This window comes from Brachionichthys hirsutus, chromosome 2, assembly GCF_040956055.1.
Source record: "Brachionichthys hirsutus isolate HB-005 chromosome 2, CSIRO-AGI_Bhir_v1, whole genome shotgun sequence".
Lineage (NCBI taxonomy): Eukaryota > Metazoa > Chordata > Actinopteri > Lophiiformes > Brachionichthyidae > Brachionichthys > Brachionichthys hirsutus.
Genome location: NC_090898.1, coordinates 12,790,765 through 12,816,482, shown reverse-complemented (window position 1 = coordinate 12,816,482; position 25,718 = coordinate 12,790,765). Strand labels below are relative to the sequence as shown.

At 43.6% G+C, this 25,718-nt stretch overlaps 1 protein-coding gene across 2 annotated transcripts in view; it reads left to right on the top strand.

Moving 5' to 3' along the window:
- Positions 1-25,718, top strand: part of LOC137909696 (cadherin-4-like) — a 200,517-nt gene that overhangs the window by 107,965 nt on the left and 66,834 nt on the right. The window contains exon 3 of one of the 2 annotated variants that reach the window (XM_068754167.1): positions 3,804-3,827. The exons of the other annotated variant lie outside the window; for it this stretch is intronic. Coding sequence (XP_068610268.1) covers positions 3,804-3,827 — 24 coding nt within the window. The remainder of the gene's footprint in view (positions 1-3,803; positions 3,828-25,718) is intronic. 2 annotated transcript variants of the gene reach the window in all.

The following is a 25,718-nucleotide window of genomic DNA, read 5'->3' as shown; positions in this document are numbered from 1 at the left end:
TTCCTAATTACCGTCCATCATTGTTGCTTGGTGTATGCGAGGCATCTCTGGTCAAGGCTGCAAGATTGTGACACTCAGATTTCTCCTGCAGCGGGTTCATTTAAAAGTAGTTTCCCGCCCCTTCATTAGGCGCATTGTATTACGACCGTCTAACGAGTTGAATCTGGGGTTACGGTTTTTGTTTGTTTATAAAAGGAACTTGGCGCATCACTTACCGGTTAGAATGTGCTTTATGACTATTGATCAATTAGTTCCAGATGTTTACCTAACTCCATGGTCGCAGGTCATGAGAGACATTGAACCACACCACAGCTAAGACATCTCCCACCACAACTATAAACAACCCCCGCATACTAAAACAAACCCACCATGTTTTTTTGGATTAGTTACGCTCGGTTATAAAAGAAAGGTGTTTTATGACATGTCGCAAAAAGCACGATCTAAGTGTTTGTTATATTTACCCAAATCCAGAATTTACAACTCTGTGGTCACAAGAGTTCGCGAGAGAGAGCTCCAGACATGGCCAGAGAAATTCTCCCAATTCACATGCCATATGCTGATTGTTTTTTTTACAACTGCTATAATCTCTTTATGGTTATATTGGGCTTGTTTGTTTTTTTTACTGCCGCTAATACACATCTGTGTCAACGGAAGGGTAGGTCTGTTTTTTTGTTTTTTGTTTTTTTGTCTCATCTCCCCCATCCGCAGCTGCGTAGCTCAGGAAGGACCCCAGAGGAGAAGGGGCGTGGAGGAGGCGTGGAAAGATACTATAACGGCTTGCTCTCGCTCTCTCTAACTCAGTGCAAGGACGATCTGAGAGGAATATGCTGCTCCCGGGTTACTATTATGTTAATAAAATAATGTACTGTTCTACTTTTCTCTACTCTGCTTCATAAAGGAACAATCCGGAGGAGGAGGAGGAGTGGAGTGTCAGGGGGAAGGGAAGGGGGGTTGCACCCTACCCTCCTTACTGACCAAAAAAAGTTACCTTTATTTTTTTTATAGTACTATTATTTTATACGATGTTAATTAATTATTATTTATTAATTAATATTTTATTAATATTTTATACGAGGCCAAAGGTCATCATTAATTTATTAATTTTTTTATATAAAATGTTTTATTAATTATTAATTTTCATATTGGGTCGAAGGTCAAATATTGGGTCAAAGGTCAAATATTAGGTCAAAGGTCAAAGTCGTAAATCTTTTTTGACTAAAGGATGTACTCATCTTCTCTCTCCCATAAATGGTTTGCACAGATGTTAACGGTCCTGCACAACGTCTGCATCTCAGTTCACCATCGCACGATTGTTTGGAAAATGGACAGTTGATGGTGTGAGATGAGGAAATTGTGTGTGTGAAAATTAAAAGAGAGATGAGAGAAAGATAACAGAGAGCTATGGGAGGCTCTGCTTCATGGATTTCTTACTCAGTCCACCGTCCACCGTATACCCTTTAATCGGTGCTCTTAATATCAGTTAAAATTGTTAGCACCTATTTATTAAAACTTTTATCTGAGGCCTAATATGAATAGAATTACGAATCTCAAGAGCCATGTGCTATAAAAGGCACAGGAGTAAATTATTAATGCACCACTATTTCATTTGCAAGATCCCACTCCTAAAAGATTTGTTGAAAAGGAAATGGCCCAGGGTCTAATATTAGGAGGAATTTTCAGTATTAAATACATGCAAATCATACTGTTCATGTCACCCCCCACATTGCCAGTGGATTTTGACTCGCGTGTTGAACCGACTCATCATTAGCTCCGTGGAACTTGACAGGTGGTCTTTATAAATTGGTTATGTATAAAATATAAACAGAGTGTGCAGGCGAACAGAGAGGAATCTTAAAGTACACAGCAGCCTAATTTGTCTGTTTGTATCATTAAAGTGCTTTTCCGTTGCCTTATAATGCGTGATGTGAAAAGCCCGAGCACTTATCAGATGGAAAAAAAAAGCAGCAGATACGTAAAGGAAAAACTTTTTCAGAAGGCAGTTATCCCCTGTTATTAGAATTAATAATGCTTCAAACACAAACTTTCTGCTCTGACACTGAGCTATCTGCAATTTCTAGTTTGAACTTTCCGAAAAAGAAAAAAAAAACGTTTTTAAATGTATTCTGCTGGCAGTGAATGCAGCAATATTCTCATCTTAAAAAGGCTAGAAAAGGCACTGAGCATTTGGAAGAAGACATAAGAGGGATTATTGCACTGAGCTGACATCATATCATTCACATTTAGGGAAGGAAACATGTATTTTATCAAATGGGCAATAGAATCAATAAATAATGTACATGATGAAGGCTTTTTATATTTATAAAAAAAAAAATACAAGTCGATCAAAGGGATAGTACGAATGAGACGTTCTTAGCTCCGTCGCTACGATTGCGATAATTTAGCAGACGTTTTTTTGGCTTATCAATTTGAAAATGATTTTGGACCCGTCTAAATTAAATGTGACCAAACGTTGACTCCCGTCACAATGTCCTCCAGTCTAACTATTTCGAGACGTCTAACTTCCGTGGCTTCTGTATTTCGGTCGGTCTTCTTCGCCGCTTGCGCTACAACCGCCGTCATATTTTAATGACTCGCTCACAGATATGAAAGGACGTGCATCCAACTTCGCTACGCTTTTCTTCCTTTCATCTGTTCTTCATTGTGTCCTCATCCAACCCCCCCGCATGCTCTATTTCATCACATTCCTCATCCCGGTCCCACCACACCTCTGTCTCCACCTCATGATTTCAGCTGGAGAGTCTGAAGTGAAGCTTGTATAATTAAATATTAACAGCCTGCTGATGAGGGGGTTGAGCGCGAGGATGGGAGGGGAGGGGCGCCGCCGAGTCCTTCTGCCCTACTTCTTTACTGTTAATGTCCACTGGGAATTATTCATGTTTCAGCTAACCTGCACTGGCACCCTAGAATGCACAGTGGTAGCAGTGGCCTGTTCCAGAGTGGCACTGAATAAGCCAGGGTCAATCAACATTAATAGAAATCCTATTGTGGGGGGTTCAGAGGGAAGCTTTCATTATTAATTAGCCTGTCATATGCTGTTCTTATCTGTTTGGATGAGAGTGTTCAAAAGGGAAGTGGCTGTAATAGAAAGTTTTAGCTATAGTGCAAGCGGAACGGAAAGTTGACAACATGCCAGCATTTCCACGGAGTGAACGTATTAGTTAGTTCAGAACTGGATCAATTAACTCATACAGTAACACATTCGTGCGCAAAACATGTCCGAATCGTTAATGGCGTCTCAGCCTAGTTGGTTGCCTTAACCTTTTTACCTTGAATTGGATGTTGTCGGTAATGAATGCAGCAAGACAACTTCTTATGAGGAAGCGCTCATTTTCATCCACCAGCTATTATCATATTTTTTTCTCGAGATGACTCACAGCTTAGCATGTGCTAATAGCGGCAGAAAATCCAAACCCTCCTAAGGGAAAATGTGCGTTCCAGTTTTGGTATTTGTTGAGGCATTAACTTACCCAAGTCCTCGTAATCTCGATGAAACGAGGCTTCATGCAGTATCTGAGCCGTGCGAGTGGATTGGCGTAACACGCCATGGTCTCTTAGTTTTGTTGTATATTAGCATGATGTTTAAATCCTCTGTGGTACTCATTCCAGTCAGGCTATTAGAACCCCCCGTCTGCTCATGCCTCATGGAGCAGAGACTTTGAGGGTGTACTGGTGCATTGCTCTGTGGTGTTGTTGTAGAAAGTGGCGGCGTTACCCGCCACTGCCCCTTAATTTTTCTGGGTGAAGATATCCAAGAGCCCTAATTGCTACTGCGAAGCAATTAGGGCCCCCTGTGCCCCCCCCACAGGGTGTCAGCTGCAGTAAATAAATCTCCCAGCTGTGATAGGAGACAACACAGGACAGACTTCAACCAACATTCAAAGGGTTGACCACAGAATAACCTTCCCCTCCCCTTCCACGCCTCCTCGAGCGGCGCCCCACGGAGGGAGTGGGAGTTCGGCAGAGGCGCCGCTTATTTACGTGGCGTGTGATTTTACCACCCATGAGGCGAATGCCCCCCCCGGTCTGCGCCGCATCTCCAGCTCTGTGAGCAGGTTAACCAACCGACACACAACATTTACGGCACTGCAAACCTGTTATGGTTTTCACGCTCACTTTAGTCACACAGCTTGAGTGTATTCTTTTAACTCGGAGAAGTGAACAATGGATTTTTCACTTCCGCCCCCCCACCCCCCCCCCCCTCCAGTTGACTGGTGACACAACAATGCTTGAAGCCTAATCAGAGATCAATCCATCAATGATGGCAGACGACCTTCCTTCCTTCCTTCTGTCTCTCCCTGATAACCTTCACCAAACTTTAAACCGATGAAAAGCTTCTGCATCCACGAAATGTTTTCTCCCTTTTTTGGGGGACGAGTTTTTAAATTCTAAATGCAATCATGATTTGGTTTTTGAAAGCCTCCTCGCATCTCACAGAAGGCGTTCATCGTCTGTCGGGTAAAGATGTGGAAGGCTGCTCTTCGGAGAGAAAATGGAGAGAGAGAAAGAGATAAATTAACCTTGAAAGAGAAGAATACATGATTTCCCCTGCTACCACACTGACTTTAAGGAGTAAACATAATTACAGTGCTTTTTTTTGGGGGGGGGGGGGGACTCAGCAACATTCAGTAATATTGTCCGAAGAACTGATCCAAATATCCTTAAAGCTTTGTTAGCCAACTGTAGATGAAAGTCTTTCATCGCACCCCTTCATACTAAGGCCAACATGGATCATGAGCATAATCATTAACATCACTGGTGCAGCGATTTACAAAGCTGACTAAATGACCTCATCAAAGGTTAAGGAAGGACAGAGGAAACACAGAAAAAAGGATGAGGCAACTTAACCGAAAGTAATAATGATTAAAATGAAACGTGGAACGGCGGCTCAAGGACTATTAAGTTCATACGATCATGTAAACGTCTGCTTTTAAAAGAGTTTCACAAAGATGAGAGGATCAGTTAATAAGGTTATTCTAAAAACAGAGACTGCGTGAAAAGAAAAATGAAAAAAAGGATAATACACTCTCAATCCAAGCGCATCAGGAAATAAAGTGAACCTCTTTAGTCGTGTTTATGTTCTGGCTTAAACTGCTGTGACAGGGCTCGGCGTGCGTACGCTGACGGCGCTGCTTCAGGAAGGCTTTGTATGGTTTTATCAACACCGACGCTGGTTTGTGGTTGTTGATGATGCGATTCTGCTAATGGACAGTTGTAATTGCAGTGGGGGGAGAGAAGACTGGTCTGTTTGTTGCTGAGCGTGTAAAAGAATGGCTGAACATGCACCTGCCATCTCCAGAGAGACTCATTAAAGAGGAGAGATGTCAAGTCCCTACATCTCAGTTCCCCTTGCAATTGTGCACACACACACACACACACACACACACACACACACACACACAGATCTTCCACCATCGAAATGTGGTTTTCTTTCTCCTACGGTAAAATGGCAATTCAGTTTCTGAATTTTCCTGCTCTGCAGAAAAAAAATTAGATCCTCCGTATCCGCTCCTCAGATACAGCGAAAGAAATGCAAGTTCGGGGTGTAAAATGACTACCGGGGACTCCCATCTCCTCCTCCTCAATTTAAAACCAGGCCAGCAGTAGAGACTCCCATTACTATCATTAGCTATTTTCAGAAACGTCCCCGAATACTCAGCAATTGAACAAGAAGAGATGAAAAAGAATCATGTTGCAGTACGACTGATTGAGTCTTCGGTCCAGCCCTCACGGGCATCCTTGAGGATTGATATTGGCAGATCAAAGCATGTTGAGCAGATAATGTGCAGAGAGCGAAATAGTGATGCGTGCATGCTCAGTGCGACCTCCGCCGGCGAAATCGGCCTACTCTGTGTTCGGTCCGAATGGCGCCCCTAAAGAAGCAGCTTGAAAATATGATCTCATAAATCATCCTGTAATTACACCAACTTACAGTCACTTGTATGTGCATTTTGTTTCCCATTTGAAGCAAAGAAAAAAGAGGAGTGTGAGGAAACACCGTGTACAGGAGAGCTGGTATTTCAGAAGGACTGAATGTGCTTTATTTATTTCTAGTGTGTGTGTGTGTGTGTGTGCAATTATGTCCGTGTGCACAATCATGTAGCGATAGATGGATAGCAGCTAGATGAATAGATGGATATGTGGGTAGGTAGATAAATGAATAGAGGAAGGAATACAGTAGAGGGATAAATGATGGATGATAGATGCGCACCTATCAGAACACTCTTTTTCTCCCTCTCCATCTCTCTTTATATATGTGTGTCTGTGTGTGTGTGAGAGTGAGCGTCACATGAAAGCACCCAAGCAACTGTCTTCCTGTCCCCTCTGGCCAGGACTGGCCATTTGGCCACCATGGCAACAAGCGCTTTACCCTTTCCCCATATCCGCCCCAGACTACTTCACCCTGAAAATGTCATATCTAATATTGACTCATTTGAGCATGAAAATTTAATCAGCTGTCAGAGCTGGGCAGTCCAACCAGACACTGTCCATAAAGGGCATATCAGGGCCTCACATCGTTGTCCTTGTTCTTTTTTCAACCCCTTTACATTCATCTTCCCTCTTCTCATCGCCTTCATGTGCGGCTGCGTAATATGTCCCGACTGGATATGGGTCCTTCGCTTCACAGTGCGGCTTCATCACACGCTTAAGTATTGGCCTTTATTTGTTTTCCCATTCTCTCTTCTCGTGCCGCTCCTCCACCTCTCTCCTGCTTTGTTGTCGGTCCTCCTGCTGTCATCTGATTGATGCTCTTGCAAGTGTTCTGCATACTTCATTACTTTGATTTCCCCACGTCTCGGGTGGGATCTGCATTTGGGGAGACTGTTCAGGCCTAGAAATGTGTCAGTGGTGGTCGGGGGGCACGTGGCGCCCTGCTGAGCAAATAAAATCAGCCGGATAACATCACAAAATTGCCTCGCCACAGTGTTGCTGTGACGGTAGAGGGGAAGGAAAGATTGCATGGAGTCCATTCTAGGAAGACAGACATTCACACATGCCAATAGGACAGGTTAACCCTCGCCGTGCCGTGTGTGATTAAGGAACACTCGGCAATAGGAAAGATTCTGTTGACGAGAGTCACAAGAATGGAACCCTCTCTTCCCCATCCGTTCTAAGCACCAAATCACACTCGGTAATGGGTTTCTGACTTGATCTTTCTCTCTCTACTTCCTTATCTTCTAATTGAGAAAATCATTGTATTATTTTTTCTGCGACAGAATAGATTTCCAGGCTTTCATATATGCTGTTGTGTCTGTTATGGTGAAGTCACCATGCATCTCCATGAACTTGTGTCTTGAAATTCTTGTTAACAAATCGAGCTTCAAAATGTGTTCCTCAATATGGCCGTTGATGTTTATGGAATTTGACGCAATCCTGTAGGGAGGGGCCTTCTATCTTGCCACCGACTGTCATCTGGTTCGTATCTGGATTGTGGAATGTATCAAGATTTTTGGAAAAATGGAGGTGCACTTGCGTTTCGGCCTACTGTGCATTTAATATCAGGGAAATGCATTTCTAACAAGCGTTGTCTCGTAGCTGAGTCGGACACTATTTTTCCGCCGTGAGTATATGAAATCAAAGTGGATCACTCTTCCCATCTCAAGTTTGCATTGCTTTGCGTGGGTCTGTGCGCTACACTGCGGAGTCTGTGCATTCATACGGAACGAAAAAATCAAATGGACTGTGAATTTGGTGTTTACAGCCTTTTCTGCTGTTTTGCTTCCGTCTTTCTGCTGACGACAGCACTGGGTGTCAAAACATAGTGGAGCTTAACATTCTGACACTGTTTGACTCGCCGGCCAGCGTCTGTCAGTTTGCTGAGAGTGAGAGGGAACCTCGGAGCCTCGTTTGAGGGCCTGTCTCTTTGACATTGCTCTTCCTCACCGTCTGACTACGTTATCTGCATTCGCATGCAAAGCCTGTAAACTCGCGTCATTCAGCATGTGCAGCCGCTGCGTTTTGTACGCTTGTGTTTCTCTGCAAGGGACCGGTGAGACGTCTGGTTTGATAAGGATTCATAATTAAGTGTCCCTATGTCTTCCTCTGGAAGCTTTCCATCTTTAAAAGAAGCTGTATTTCTCCATTCAAGGAAGCCAGAAGTAAAGCCGGACAGATTTATTTTTTCTTGTGTTCTTGCGTCATTTGACATTCTCCTCCCCTTAATTCGGAGTCACAGGATCACACAACATCACGATACAGTTACCTGAAGCCATATGCCATTTTTTTTCTTTTTCTTACCCTTCCACTTATTTATTTATTTATTTTCCACACAACCTCGTTAAAATAAAAAACTCCATCCATCGTGTGTTGTTAAGTACATTCACAAGCATGCCAAACCAATCGGTTTCGTCGTAGTTCCCCAAACCCTATCCAATCAGAACGCTCTGTCTCTCGTCGTCACTTTGGCAAAACATGACACATGGCGCCAGCCTCGTTCTTGTGGACCGACCAGGAGACAGACTTGCTCCTAAACGTTATGCATTTTAAAAAGAACAGAAGGGATTCGTTTAAGTTATATTCTGGCTTTGTTGTAGGTGAACCGGTGAAGTTGTTAATTCCTAGCTTTACATTTCATAGTCCCACTGCCATAATTCTTCACTAATAATTCTTAACTTAGATGTTAAAGATTAATTCATACTATTTTACAACATTATGAAGATCTGCACCACTTCTGTTAATTCACTACTCTAAAACAAATATGTATAATACTCCATCTGGGAAGAGCTCTTAGCATCAAAGGAACATGATCACAATAAGAGACGTGTAGTCTCAGTGAAAATGTAAAATACTCCCACTTCAAAATGGAAGTAGTGTACAGTCTGGGATTTGTGCAAGCTTGCGATAAACGTGAATCTTTTTCAAGGTTACACAACTTTATTTACACAACGTTTTGGTTATCACCATAAAGATACAGCAGAATGTCTACTCCATTTAATTCAAACATGTCTTTGAAAAAATGTTCTACCCATACATTTACTTTACACTTGCACCAATTTGTACTTTTTTCAGGGGGAATAAGAAAAAAATCATACTTATGTGCAGTTTACACCATGATAGCGACATGTCTTGTGAAGGCGTGTAGCTGTTCATCATAGGCAGCTTGTTGCAAGACTAACTGTTTATCTTCTGAGGCTATAAATCGCACCCTCAGCAGAGGAAGAGCAGAGGATGGCCTGAGGCAGAACATTCACCTACAACGTGGAGAATCTATTATCTTCAATGTGCATGTTTCTAATCTTAACATACCTATAGCTCTCGCTTAGCCAAACACGGTTACAGCAGAATATTTGCTCCCTGCAGCCCAGATCTGTTCGTCTGGGGTATCGAGAGTCGATCAGGAAAAGCACAGCATCACGTTGGACCTGAATGAATGAGCTATAATCCAGTTAGTCACATTAAGATATTTAAATGCATGAGAGATTGAATACACGATGCAGGCTGTGTACTCGAAGGCTAACAGCTGCTATGAAAATTGAAGGACATTCAGCACACTGCGTACCCAGCAAGTATTATATATAAGAAAAAGGACATGAAAGGCTTTTCAAAGGAAGGAATAACTATTGTATACATTCTTATGTGAACACATTGACGCTGCCTCTTCTAATCACCATCGCTGCCTCAATCTGCACATTCACAAGTGTGTGTTACTTCTGGTCAGTAGATCATCTGCTCTAATTTGTCTTTATTTGCATTTTGCAACACACACACACACACACAAGGCATTGCACCTGCACCATATGAAATCCCATTCCCCTGGAATAGGGGTGTTTTGTGGCTTAGGGTGTGCGTGTTTCCTCTAAATCTCAGTTAAAATGAAGCAACAGCGCTCCAAAGGAGGGAAGTGTATCCCTGACATCCAAGAGGTACATCCAGACCGGATTTAACCGCAACACACTACTAGCAGAACAATCACTGGATAGATCTGAGAAGCCCAGGAGATCCTTCTGTTCACTTCTGTATTCCCCTGCACACACGAACACACACACACACACACACACACTTGCTTGTACATCACAGTGGTGTCATGTGTCTGGATTTATCAGTCCGGGGACCAGTCCATAGAGGATTTTATGGTGGCCTATCAGCACAGTAGGATCAGACAGCATTGATCTATACCCTACATGGCCCAAACTGTACCTATACACCTCTATCTCCTTTTCGTCCTAAAAGAGCTACGGTAATAAAAATAGATCAAAAAGGAACCTTCTGAGCGAACTGAAATCTGATATTTTCTTGATCCAACATGTTTACAAGACTCTCCTCTGATTCAAATGTAGGCCGACTGAATTCAGAGAGTTGAGGCTGAGCAAACCCACATTTATTGTCACGAGTTAAAATCATAATATTTCCTCTGAACCAGAAGATCCATCCATCCAACCATCCACGCTGAAGTCCTGGCCACTACCTAGCAATACTTCCAGCTCCTCCGATGGATTCTAAGGGGAGCGATGTGCTGTTTCCATCCATTCCAGAGAGTTCCGGGTCGAAAATCTCCAAAGGAGGCACTCAGAATATTTCTTAAATAGTCCACAAATTCCTAGTCTGTGAACCCTCACTGACAATGGCAATAAACACCTTCTGATTCTGATTCTGATTCTGATTCAAACCATCCCCGCTGGCGTCTTCAGAGGCAAAGGAGCAGCAACTCTAATCACGTGTCCACCTGCATGTCCGAGCACTTCACTCTGTCTCCTAGGTCAGGCCATGCCACCCTACAGAGGGAGCTCATTTTGGTTGACATCGAGCTACATCGAGCTCCTGGCCCACGGCGAGCACCAGATCAAAGACGGGCTGGTTAACGGAGAGCGTTGCCCCGCGGCTCGGTTCACTTTTCATGACTCACGGCCAAAATTTGTGCTGATCGTGCACCGAACCAACGGACCATCTATCCCTCGTTTTTACATCGCTCAAATGCTCATACTTCCTCTATTCAAGCAAAGTAAAAAGGTGTTTTCTTTATTTGTTATGTTAAACACAAAATGTTTGAAATAATTGAAAGGGAACAACCATAATAACAACAATAAACCAAATGTTGGCATCTTAACTTCAGTCGTTAAATGACTCTGAAATGTTTTGATTAAAAAAAATGAATTCAATGTCTAGTTTTCAACACTAACGAAAGCATTTAGCATGAAATGCACACAATACTCAGGATTATATGACGACTGATTCAAACATTAACCACAACTGTGAAAACATCATAAATCTCTTTGTCGCTGCGAACGCAACCGCCTAATCAATATTCAACGGGTCTTGCGGCAAATGCGGGACGTTTTAATCTGCTTGTGTGCCGGTATGCGAGGAAGAAGGAGGGCGAGACAAGAGGGGAGATGAGAAATCCCTCTGAAGCTGTGCTTGTCAGGTAAATGGTTACGATGACGGCAGTAAAATGGAGATACTAATAGTCATGAAGGCAATAAACGTGTGTGAAGTAGCCGTCCCAGTAGACTTCAGAGTTGAGGTAGTCGTAAGACTAACTGTCTCAGAATGGTTATGGCTGTCATTACAACGCCTCTGCATCTCTAACAAGGATTATTGTACAGAAAAGAATGACCCAAGAGGTGCGTAAATCAGCGCATATGTGTGTGTGTGTGTGTGTGTGTGTGTGCACGGCGAGTATTCGTATTTTAGTGGGTTTTATGTTGCAGCATCAAAGACTGTGAGATCCTACTTGTTTTTATGTGTGTCTGCAGTGCTCTCTTGTTTTTCAGCGCGTGCTCCCAGTGGTGTGTTTAGAAGCGGCGTGGAGTGGAGGAAGCCTGGGAGCGCTATGTGCTAAAAGTAAATGTCATCTTTAATAAATGATGACGGAGTTCACAGGTCTGCAACTGCATCCTGTTCCCCAGCACTCTTATAGGTGGCGGCGTTACGTAGCACACATGCACGGCGCCTTGTCACAACGCCGATGAACATCACTCCATTCCATGAATGCTTCCGAATGTCAGGGATGATATTGCCTCGTGGACGCAAGCGCCACCAGATGCCTTGTGAGGCCGGTCTATGAGGCTGGCTGAGTCGGCATGAATCAATCACGAGTCGCAGCATCCTATTTAGAGTGACATTTGTCAGTTTCAGAGCTGCAGCTTAGCATTCCAGACAGGTCATCTGGCGGGAGGAGCTGAAAGGTCTTGTGAGACGGCAGATAAGCACGACCGGGCTGACGGGAGCCTATCGCAGCTCTGCCAGGCCCAGCTTCGTCCCTGTTTCCCTCTTCCAGGAAAGCATACAGATACGCTGGCACACACCGATAGCAGGAAACACAATGATGGTCATCGTTGACAAATATCAAAGGAGACATATGGTGAAAAACTCACTTCCCATGTTTCTACACCACTAATATGGCATGCATGCAATGAACTTAGTTTCAGTTTTGTTTTCAGAGTTGTTTGAGACAGAAAAGAGGGACGCTGTCCTGCAAGCATCTGTTTGCTATTTTTGACAAAAACCTTTACAGATATTTCATACAAGTGTCTGGAAACTGCGATACGTTGTGGAAAAAGAGTATAATATGTGATCTTTAAGGTGCCAACATTTCCATCTCCCTTTCTTGTGCGTGCTTGCACACACACACTAACAGCGTGCAGCGTGGGGAAAAAGACAAGCTGACCCGCAGTCTCCACACACAATGGCTGCATGTAGGAGAGAGAGAGAGATGTCTGTATCAGACCGAGACTGTGATTCATTTCACTTCCTGGGGCTTCGTCCTATCTGCTCTTGTTTACTGTGTGCTGGTCCGATAGCATCTGGACACGAGGCAGACTTAATTGTTCCAGTCTTGCTGGTAATACTTTTTTTGGTTCCTGAGACTTGGCGCAAGGACACTTTAAGAACGAATCATCTCTTCAATTAATCTCTATTCACATCATGTAGATAGAAGGAAACAGACGGTTTTGTTTTAAAACCCATCTGCTCACCTATCGCTGATGATAAAAGGGATGCAGGTACTTCATGATGGAGCGCTGCTTCCTATCAGTCTGGCATCTGTAAAGATATTTGACAGATTTGGTTCCGTTGTGAATGCAATACACAGCAAGTATGTATGATAGCCTTGTTTAAAATGCAAATAATAACCATGGCTGAAATAATTTGATTATTTATTTATTTTTATTGTCTGATCATCATGGGGTCAGAAAGGATGAGGGATTTGAAGGCGGAACTGTTTTAAGACTTGAATCACAAATGAATGACCTCATCAGTTAATTGGTGAATAGATTGTAGAAAGGAGAAAGATAACAGACTGCTATTCAGACACACGCACACAAACTGAGCTCACTCGACCCCCTGCCCTGCTCAGATTTAAGCGTAAATGTGCCACCGTGTTCGCAGTTGGGATGCTGATGGGTCACGCTGCGCCCGCTGCTGGGATCCCCTCGGTTCTCGGCTCCAGATTCAAGGTTTTAAAGGAGTGGACTTGGGGACAGAGAAAGAGGTTGGGGGGGGGGGGGGGGGGAATCATTTGCTCCTTCATCATCTGGTTTACCTTTCAGCTTCTCTCTGTGGGCTTCAACTTCTGAATAATGATGCGCCACAACCTCCCACTGATTATGCTCCCCACACAGTAGCCCACAGACAGGCCACACATCTCTCATCACATCTGTCTCCATCGCAGCACTCAGCCGATTGCATTCATTCTCTTTCTCCCTGCTGTTTTCTGTCTTTCTTGTTTTCAGAGTCAGTTTCGGAGTTCAGAGCTTCATCACGTTGGAACATGTAGCAGATTAAATATCTTGGCGCACTAAGCTGGACCCGAACCCAACTTGTCCTTTTTTCCCAGCTGTGAAACCAACCTTTTCCCCACCATCCTTTAGGAGTTTGACTCTGTTCCCCGTGTGCTGTGGTGTCCAGCAGTCTTGTCATCGACAGCTCTATTCTGAATTACCAAGTAGTACTCAGCCCTCAGAGCGACTCCAGAATTGCTGGATTTTCTTTGTTCCCAGAAGCAGCCACAGCAAAAAAATTACATCCCTATTCCTCGATGGCAGTAGTAACTTCCTCTTTTAGTGTGTGCACTGTGTGTTTCTGGGAGCAGGTGTCTTTTCACTTGAAGAACAAAGCTCTGCTGGGACAGAGTAGTTATTGGTCATTACAGCTGAAGTGCTGCTAAGAGACATTAAATGATGGATTTAAACGTAGACTGGAGCTTATCGACACTGACTTGGAAAGGCCGGGTTCACACTGGACAAGTTGCCAGTTCATTGCAGGGAAACACACAAAGATATGAATTCCTACAGTCAATTTTTAAGTCACAGTTCGCCTTCATTGCAAATATTCTGTGGTGGGTGGGAGGGAGCCGGAGAACCCAGAGGGAACCAACACGAGCGTGCAAATTCCACACAGTAAAGTCCCAGATCCACTGGGGCCACTGTGTCGCCCCACTCGACCAGTCCCCTTACATAATCTCTTGCAAAAGGCAGTCGCCGTACACGTCCTTCACTGACCTACTGCCATCTCCCATCACAACAGAATGAGACATGGAGACAATACTCCCAGCCCCATTGTTGGCTTGGCTTGCTTAAAAACACGACTAATAAAGCTTGGAACATTTGAATATAATACAGGCTATGCTTTCTTTCAGCTTCATGGAATAGTCCAATGCTTCTTCCCCTTGTAAGGCCAGGTGAATGTTTTTTTTTTTACAGAGGTGACCGCATACTAAATATACCGTCATAAAACATGATCAGCCTCCTCCCACAAACCTATACCTTTCTGTAACAATGAATCGCTACAGTTTCATCTGATAATTGAGCCAATTTAATAATCTTGTTAAGCGCTGTGTCAATCGGATTAGACCTCATCCAATTCTCCCCTACAGCACTTTCATATAGCAGTCGAGGGTTATTGTCTCCTGTCTTACTCACAAGTGTACTGAAATTAATAATAAAAAAAACAAAGACTATTTCAAGAATACCAATTAGCCCTTTTCTCCGACACTTTCTCCACACAAACTCGACGACGTAAGCAAAAGCGCTGTTTTCTTACGTCCAGCTGTGAAACAGCTGAATCGACAATGATTATGTGAAAGCCTTTTTAGTGGTTTCTGCTTGCAGAGTATTTGTCCTTGTGCACTTGTGCGTTTTGGTCTGTGCCATTATACTCGTGCATGTGTGGAAGCTTACCCTTTCAAGTGTATTGACAGTTTGTGTTGTACCCAGTAATTATGGCATAAAGATTATCTCATTATGTATTTCTGAGTGTGCGCCTCAGCTCTTACCCACTGTGAAGGGACAAAAAAAGATTAAGTGAACAAAACACACAACAAATGTGTTTGCAAAATAATATCTGCAGCGCTTTATTCAATATAAGTGCAAGGCAAAAATCACTGTGATAATAGATGCGGTTGTGTAATGTAATTTTATGGCATTTGGTGGGAAATGGCTTTTAAACAAAAAATAAGGAATTGCATTTACTATTTAATGAAAACTCACTTTTTATTTGTACAATAACTTACACAGAGAAAGAGACAGGAGAGCCAATGAAAAGTGTTTGCTCTGTGTGTGTCGTGTTTTTTTTTTTTTATCTGTAGTGTGCCTGGCCACCCACATTCCTTTCTCATCTCTGACCTGCCTTGTAATTGCATCTGCACATCCCATCCTCACTCCTGCCGGCTTTGTGCACTTTCCTCCTCGAATAATTTCCCTACGCCTCTTGAGCGTCGACCGGACCGCGAGGAGAGGATATTGACCGAGTTATTTATGTTCCCCTGTCTTTCTTAATCTTGTTCTATACTTATTCTGCCCTCTCCATTCCAAACGACGCCAGTGTTCAGTAGCTTTTCATTCATTTTCATTAAGTCCTGCTTGCCTCTCTTTACCATCATGTCCCTTGACTGCTCCAATGAGAAATGGAAGGAAATAAGGGCCCCATTCCCAAGACACCTTCCATTTTCTAGGATTTTTCTTTCCACTCTGTTTGGAGTCTGCATTTCTTTTTCTTTTTTGGGGGGGGGGGGGGGGGGGGCACTTTAAGGGCTAGATGACACCGCTTGATTTCCTTTCAGAAATGGGACACACTGGCCAACTTGTAGTGCATTTTCTCCTCCAGCCATTATCACTGAGCATACCTCACACTGCTGCTCTGTAGTTATTTATTAGAGATATGTTGTAGTAAAGCATGTTGTTTATTTCTTATTATTGTAGGACATTCGTCCTTATCACAAGACTTCGATGTGTGACTTGAATCTTCAACCTTCATTTGCTGCTTCATTTTTGCAAAACTCGGTTTGCATCAAGTATTTATCTCCTTTCCTCTGATGAACAGGTAGGAAGAAAGGAACCATACCATTATAAATATGATGTGAATCGTGCTTTGGTCTTTGCAGGTAGCAAACTCCTCACTCGGGAGGTGATTCTGCAGGAGGTGATTTTTTTTTTTGTTGCTCGGAACCACCGTCTTGCATTTAATTGTCTTTTGAAAGAACGCTGCTGATAGAATCTATGAAATCTGTGGCTCCTGGCTTGGCTTCAGGATGTGAAAATCTGCTGCAACAAAAATGAGTTGAATGAAAAAAAAATGCACGATCCATGAAGAGAGAGAGTTACACACACATACATATATATATATATATAATAGAGATTTTGAGTCAGAACCTTTGCTTCCAGCCCAAACATGAGGGCAGCAAACAGCAGGAAGTGCCATCTCTTCCAGGTGTTCTTTCTTGACTTCAGCCAATACCAGAGTACATCTGGGACCCAACCGGCAAGATATTAATAACGCCTCTCACTGTCAAATATGATACACATTTGACTGCCGTATTTTTATTGCAGCTCAGTGAAGGAAGCTGTATCATGTCATGAGCAGCATCGTCTCAAGAGCCTGTGAGCGAATGCTATGGATGGCAAAAAAAAAAGTAAAAATAATCGAAAGTGATGTGCGGCATCAACACCGTGCAAATTCTGTCATAGATGAAGTCAGACGTGCAGACAGGACCCGAGGCCGTCTGACCCCAGGATTTGGTCGTTAGAGCCGAACCGGTCAAACTAAATTTAAGAAAACGAATAATGACATATCCTACTGACCTCCAGCTTTCACTCCTGCATGCACAACTATAGCTGACTGACTTAGCCTCGACTCAAATGGTCAGCTGCATTTGAATATACAGCTAGCTTCCTAATGAGCAGCCTAACGAGGCACTGACGGGGGGTTTTATCCCTGCACTGGTGTTCAGTCAATAATCGGCTGTGACAGCGGGACATGACCTAATGACTCAGGGAGACACTTGCCAGGAACTAAGCGATTTATCGATCGAAACATGTTCCATCATCATGGCGGCGTCCGTCGCAGCAGGGGCTCGCATGCCGCTGAGTTCGAGTTCATATTTGAGTAGCACAGTCACTCAGACAGCCACATCATGCTGTTGTCGCGTGCAAATGTATCCCCACTGACATCTTATTGTCCTCTATTATCACAGATCTAATTATCTGTTTACAAAGATGTGCACTTTATGATTCTCTCCCAGCTTCGTGTCCCCAGCCCCGCCCCGCCCCGTCCCGATTGCTGTACCGTTATGTGTTTACTTCATTGTTTTGGGTTTTTTTTTTTTAAACCAAGCATGAACAGCGTGGGCTTCCTCAGCCACAAATCACATTCCAGCAGGACTTAAAATAAATTAGGCATAATCTTGCCCATGGAGAACACATTTTATTATTTGTAGTGTGTTTGTTTGTTTATGTGTCTGATGTTAACGGTGATAATTGGAACCAATCGCTGCGTTGATCATTTTCATTTGCTCTGCTTTTAGATTGCAAGCCTTTTCATTTACGCGGTGGTCAAGGCCAGCTCACTGCGGCCCACATGCTACAACAGACTGCATTAAATGTCTCAGAATTCAAACACTGCATGGTCTCTTTGCCGTAATTACTCCCGGCGTCCTCTAACAACGGTGTGCAGACAGAGAGAAGTTTTTTTTTTTTTTTATCATTGACCATTGACACGCTGAAAGCTCTCTTCGCCTGCTGGCAGCTTAATCAAACGGCCTGTCTGAAACACATCTCTGTCATGTCTGCGGCATGCAGGCACCTGGAGACTCGACTGTTAGCTTACCGCCACAGCGCCTCTCTTACGCCAACCTGCTATCTCCCTCGTCTTTCATGTGTTAGGAGACGGAGCTTTAGGCCAGGGCTGACAAAACGGCATCATTATCTTAATGTTGGCATCTACCCACGCTCTGCCTCTCGGGTTTTTATTTTTCTTCCACAGCTATAGCCTCCTCGCCCCAGAGGGAGAGGTAGATATTGTAGGAGAGAAAGCGAGAGATCGGATGAAAGGTCTCTTCATCTCTGATTCTAACCCGTCGCAAGCTAACGATCCCTCATGGTTTTCCAGAATGCATGATGTCATTATGAGGACTCCTGCTGGCATTGAAGAGTACAGAGGAATTCTGATGTTGCAAGAGAAAGGAGAGTCTATTAGGCTGTATAGGTGCACAAGCTTGTCAAACTAATCGGGTGTGTTGACAATTTATTGCGCTGCACAGTCAATGCAATCCTTTTTCACAAATTCACGTTTACTTCTCGTAATGCAATTAGGAATTCAAATATTGAATTCTGTATTCACCGACGCAGCAACGCTCATCAAATGTGAGTGGACGCACTCTGTAAAGCATCTAGCAGAGTGATGTTCACCGGCGTGCCACTGGTGTGAGCGTGCATGGGCACAAACAGAAAGGACGGGGCACAGCGGCAACAGCCCTTTAAATCCAGCGGTGAAGTGAGAATCATTTGCTCTTTAATGGCAATCATAACTCATTGTGCATTGTAATGTGTTCTACATTAGCAGCGCGGGAGCTGGCTGTGGCTCATCTGTGCCTAATGCACTATAGCTACAGGCTAAGAGCTCTCATCAAACACTGTTCAGCCATCACTTCCTACTCTTAAAGTCCTTTGTTTACTTTGTGTAGTCCTCACGCCCACGCCGCGATCAAACTTCCAAGGGCCCAAGACACCTCTTGAGGCATATATGGTTTCTGTTCCAGGTCTCTTCAGACCCCGGTTGACTATACTTAGACATTAGAGGTTATATTTGCTCATTATTTTTCGAGCGCAGTGCCGTAAAGTCCCACTTGTCAGGAAGAAGATCACCTTCTGATACTAATGAGGTGATCCTGTGGCCATGTCTATAGGCCATATTGCAGGAAAGTGTCAGTCTGGAGTAAACCTTTGTGCTTTTACTGGAGGCATCCTAAGTCTAGGAATAGAAGCAGCACAGGTAAGGCTTTGCCAACAGGCAGAAGTGAAAATGAGAGGTAATACATGTGTCAAAGGAGGGATAGAAAAATGTATAATCTGCCCAGGTAGAGACGCTGGCATCCACCGATTTAGCGAAAACAATGACGCCGTGGAAATGCACCTGCACACAGCAGCCCTGCATCCGCCTACGCACAACCAAGCGATCGATTTTCTCCAATAATCCAAAATACCAGCAGCCTATGTTTAAACATGCAATGTCTTTGCAGCAAACCCTGACTGCCTAAGATAAGGCGAAAAATCATTTGATTTATTTTTTTCGTTTCCCCTACATTACATCCTGTGCTCATATTTCCTTCCATACAGACTCAGTGCTTTGAAGTTTACCCAGATAGGCTGCATTCACACAACCACGCACGTGGAAACACAAACAAGACCATGCTTTAACCCTGACCATCACCCAGTTCAACCCCAGCAGCCCACCACCGCCCCATCTCTCCCCCAACTCTTGTTTGCCCAAAGCGTGCAAGGATTAGCTAAAGCGATTATCACAAGCTTTGCAGTCTTGTGGAGATGAATCGTGGTAATGCTACACGGCGAGGAGCCGCATGCATCTCTAAACCCCGCTCCTTGGTTTGTCATTTCCCAACATCATGACAAGTCAGTTGGCTTTGCCACAACTGCACCAGGTGCAGGCGAGTCAACTGAAGCCAAATTGGCAATTTATCACAAGTACATTTGTTTGTGCACACACACAGCTGCATAGACACGTAGCTGCATGTGTGTGACACGCATTACATTGAATTACAGGCAGTCAAATTGCAGAAACAAGTGGCCAAATGAGCTTCCTCTGTCGAGTGGCTGCGCTGAGTGGCACGCTCTATGCACAGAGGGAGCTTCGAGTGGAGCTGCTTCTCCTTCGCATCAAAAAAGTGCCAGTTGAGGTGATTCCAGTATCTGACTGAGAGGAGACCATGGGGTAGACCCAGAAGTCGCTTGAGGAAGTACGTATTCCATTTGGCTTGGGGATGCCTCTGGATGCCTCCCCACGAGGAGAGGGAAAACATTTCCAGTGAGAGGAACGACTGGGATAAACTATTTAGCCCTCCGCTTCTGTGTCCTGTCCCAGAAATGAATGGATGGAAAGACGTAAAGCACAGGACCGGCATTATATAAGTTACAGATAATGACATGTTTAAAGTATATTCCACACCGTCACTTTCCTGTTGTGTTTATGGTCATCATAAACATAAGCGCGTTTGAATTTGTTTTTAGCACTGTGTCACTCGCGGGCTTCCCAAGAGGCCTTCAGACTTCCAAGTGCTGCTGCTTTTCAGAATCATTTGCAAACTAAAAACAAATCATTTTCCAGCTTAGTTTTCCTTCAGGCTTTTATGTATGACTTCTTTTCCCTATGAGTGTTCTTTCTTTATACTTTCTTCTCACCCCCCCCCTCACTTCATAGGTTCAGCTGCACAATAGCATTTCTCCTGCAGATGGTACAGTCTATTTTTGCAAGGTTGTTTTTTTGCTGTTCTGCAGTCTCCTGCCCCCCCCATGAGATCTTCCAGGCTGAACAGATGATCTCGGCCTCTGAATCCCCCCCCCCCCCCCCCCCACAAAAAAAAACGCTCAGGAGGATGATCTAATTAACAGGACTTGTCAGAGCAACCTGCTATCACTGCTAATTTATTTCCCCACATGCAAAACATACCATAGGAAGACCACACACACACATTAAAATCACACTGATGCATATGCTGCTATTTATGCATATGTCCCTCACACAGACACACACGTCATGATTTGTCCAATTGAGCTCCGGGGGCCTTCTCCTGCCTCATCTCTAACAATTTTACGAATGATGTATGTGCTATGCATTTGTTTGTGATGCATTTGTGTTTGTCTGAGTGAAGTGGAAGTCTTGTTTTTGGAGGACGGGGAGAGGTTGGGCTGTTACAAGCTGTTTGTACCTCTGGGAGACCTTCTCTGCCAGTTTCTTTCAGCCCCTAGCTTCTGTGATTCTCTCCTCATGCTCGTGTGTGTGTGTGTTTGTTTGATAGCGAGTTTAAGGTGTTTACCGGTGTATTGGTGTTACCTGACAGGCTTGTCATGTCAGTGTGCAGCTTATCAGCAGTTGCAGAGAAGCGCTCCTGTATTTCACACGTTCACTCTCAGAAGAGCTATTTGACCCGTTCACCTGGTCTGTGCAAACGCAAAGGCACGCACATGCACAGAAAATATTCAGAGTATTTCCTGTATGCCATCGGTTACGGTTTTGAGTAAAAGCAGCTCATTTGACTCACGAGATGTTTATTTGATGCTGTCTAATAAAGAATACCATCATGTACTTCTGATCATAAAAACAGAGATGTTGTCTGGGTGATGTTGTTTGTCATCTTCAATGATTCTCCTGGGTCTGTTCTAGAACACTGTATTTTAAATTTAATTAGAATCTTGATACAGTTGGATGTGTGAATTAATTCCCTCCTGGCCCTTTCAGTCGGAGCAGTGCATTTTTCCCATCCATCCATTTTCTCGCGGATGGGACGATTATATTTTATGAACAATCAACTGTTTTTCATTTTGTGTTCAATTTAATTGAAATTGGTTGTGAAGTTCTTGTAATGTTCTTATATACTTCAGTTTTTGTTATTAAGAATAATTTTTGAATTTCTGGCTGTTTAATTGAAACAAATGGCTTGATGTCAAGGGAGGATTATTTGGTAAGGGGGCCCATATGATTCCTGCTTGTCCCAGGCCCTGGCAAGTCTGTAAGACGGGCCCGGTGTGCCGGTATGTTTTTCCGTTGTATAAAGGCTTGAGGGAATTCTCCGATTTATGCTCTGACCTCTGCAATTGGAAAAACCAAACTTATTCTTTAGAATTTGATGGAGAGCCTTTGATTAGATTTGAGAAATGCAGCCTCTGTTTCCTTCAGCAGTCAGAGAAAGCAATTTTGTGCTCCTTGCTTCCTTGGGGAAGCTTGAGAAAACATATGAAAATGATTTCTTTCTCTTTAAAACAAGCATATTTGACGCTTGCAGGCAAACACTGTAAGAAAGGCAAAGTCGAAGCCTTTGTTTTTGTGTGGTCTGTACTACGCTGTCTATGTTATACTTGTGTATCTGCATTTTCCTCCTGTTTTAAATTTTGCTTTTGGTACAGAATATCAAGAAAAAAGTGGCACATGAATGTCAGGGGGCTGTTGAGGGTGGGCTGAATAGAAAAAAGACACAAGCATATAAACATTTGAATTTATGAACACAAAACCAAGCAGTCAGAAAACTGCTGACTGCAGCAGAGTTAACTGTGGAGCCACCACCCCTCTTTAGTCTTACATTTAGCCTCCACACCATCACCATCATCTTATCCTCAAGAGTCCAGTCCGGCAGACGCCAGACAAAGTTACCCATTCAGCCACATGCTGGCCTGAGTGTACGGCGCTCTTCTGTGTCCTGTCCATCAGACGGTGTCAGATGACTCGCTGCAGGGCTTTTTGCTATCACGCCATTATATGAACAGTAGTGAAGGCGCTAACCCAGGCTGCACATCGCAAAATTACCTTTGAATTTATAAGCCATCGATTGGCTTGGCTGAGAGGAAGCGTACTGTAGGGATACGAGCTCCTTGGCAGCACAGAGAACAACGTTGCAGAAGTTCACACTGATTTTCATTCTTCTGCTCCTTCCTCCTCTATTTTGTGTAAAGGGATGTTTTTCTCTCTTCCTGCAAGAGGCTTTATTCTGTCTGATCGTTTCTCTCTCTCTGCTTCGTCTCCTAATCACCGCTAAACCCAGCCTTAATTGTGAAAACATATTTCTCTCTCGCTCTCTCTCTCTCTCGTTTATCCGTCTGCAATTTCTCACATCTCAAACAGAATAATGCAGAACAAACTCATTTCATTTAGATTTAAAAACAAATCCATCTGCATCATGATAGCTACAGGTAATTTAGTCCCTACTGAGATTATTATGTTATATATTTTATAATGAAGTATTATTTTGATCATGGTATTAGATGTGTGCTATTTTTTTTTCTCTTTTTTAATCTTTTGCCCTCTGAGTCAAGAAAACAGCAACACATTGTTTGGAGTCATGATGCCGGCCCAGGGAAACGTTCAATTGCCCTTGCTGGAAGACATCGCTGAGAATTAATGGCCATGTGCACATTTAGATAAATGCTTGTCTTATGACTGTCTTTGTATTTTATTAAATTGTGAATGCATATGCATGTGTCCTTGTGTTCAGAGTCTTGTGTCCATTATTGATTTGTGAGCTTCTTTGCATGTGTGCTCTCTGCACCACAGTATGGCGGAGTTCTCAACAAATACAGATTAGTAAGATTTCTGCCGTCCTCCAGCAGCCTTCCAAATGTCAAACAACAACTGAAATGCATCTTCTTCAGCGTAACTACCGCCTCAGACTGAAAGTGGGTTTTGATGATTGATCGGTCGGACAGAACAGACTTTGGATAGCCAAAAGAAAAAAGAAAAAGAAAATGAACAGCAGATTTATGATGTGAAACCACCTTGTGAATCCCAACTGAACCCCACAGTAAAAGCACGATCATTATCTATTTCACTCAAAACCATTAAGATCTATTGCTAAGGTAATAAAACAAGTGTAAGAGCTATTTTCTAAAGACCTTACTTACAAATGAACTTTTTTTTCCCCCCCCATAACCAGAGGGCTCTCCTTCTGGTGGTCATTATAGGAAGAATGCAGTTTTAATTCCTGTCTGCACAGACTTGGAAACTCAGCCCACATATACTGTAGGATTGAAAAAGGTTATGGCGAGCCGAGAATGCCAAGTCTGGAGCAGCTCTGGAGATGAGCCAGCCTAATGAGACCAGCTAACTAAACAGCCATTAAAGCAACAGCCATTCAACAATGCCTAAACTCTGTGAAAAGATTATATATTTTTTTAGATAGTCATGGTCTAATTGATTTATATTACAAAGCCTTTTACAATAATTCTTCAAGTCTTGACCTTTCAATCAAAGTAATGGCAGGGTTTCATGGAAGGCTGGTTAGCCAATGATACCATTAATGCCACACAAATTAAATATGGTCAACGTCATTTGCGTTGTACCTCAAAATAGTTAGGCTAATCCATTCTCAAGCAAGTCAACTGCGCTCCATATGGAAACAAAACCATTCTGTTCATATTTGCACATGGCGCATAATAGTTGCTGACAGGGAGCTTTAAACTCCGCGGTCTCCAGTAGGCGTTGCTTCCAGGTAGCGGCAACATTGCAGTGCATAATGCATAATGCTTCTATTGACTTCACTTTTCCCTCAAGACCTTCCTTGTAATGAAGCCTCTTCTCATTCCTTTCATTACATTTTCATGTACAGTGAAGGCAGTAACAGATTTTCCTGCAAACCGAGAGGGGTGTTTTTGGACGAAAAGCGCTACGGCACAGCCAAGTATCACAGACTGACATTTTAAATTATCAACCAGAGACAGCATGGTTAAAATATCGCAGCATTCGTCCAAACAAAAAGTGGGAGAGGGCTGCTTAATTTTGCATAAGAAACCACAGGCGTTCCATATTCAGGCCACACACACACACAGCTCTGCTTCATTGTTGCTGTATTAGCAAAGCTATCTGTGCAGAGTTTGTATGTTCTCCTCGTCTCCACGTGCGTTTTCTCCGGGTTCTCTGGTTTCCTTCCACCCCCAAAAACATTTAGGCGTGAGTTGTTGTCCGACTCTGTGTGGCATGTTATAGTTTGATATATTTTCTCTGCCCTTGTTTGTTGCATGTGCAGCTTCATGTGCGATGGATGTGCTCTTTCTTTTTGTGTCTCTGTGGCTGCATCCTGCAACATATGAGGAGCACAAAGTGTTCTCTGCTGCTTTGGCTGCTGATGGGCGGGATGGCGGGGAGAGCCGGCAGCCATCGACTTCAGTGACGAAGCTCTCCGATGGGTTTATGACATTGCTTTAAACGCCTCTTCATCACAACCTTGTTCTCCCATCATAGACTGAAGTGGACAGTGGGCCTGATTCTGTTTAGTCAGTCGCTGATTAGACGGCACCCTCGCCATGATGGCTCTGATCTGCGGCCATCCTCCTCTATAATCACCCATCTCTTCATACATCCTCTGTTCCCAACTCTCTGAGCGCGGTCATTCTCGTTTGTCGCTCTCTTGCTCCCTCTTTCTCTCCTCTCTTATTCTCTCCATCTATCCATCTGTCCCAAACTCTCAGGAGGCCATCCCAATTAACCTGTTTAAACAGCCATCTGACCATCCCATCCATCCCAGTGTGGCTGAGTGAGAGAGAGCCAGGATCCTGAGCCAGGATATCAATGCTATAGTTCCCCTTTCCTTCGCCCCACCCAGTCTCCAACTACCGTTCATCCCCTGTACCTCTCCCCTCATCATCTTATTTATTCTCCTTCAGCTTTCTCTAATGGGCCTGATTGTTTGGGTTTTTTTTGTGTGTGTGTGCGTGCGTGTGTGGGTGTGTGTGTGTGTGTGTGTGTGTGTGTGATTTCCAGGGAGGAAA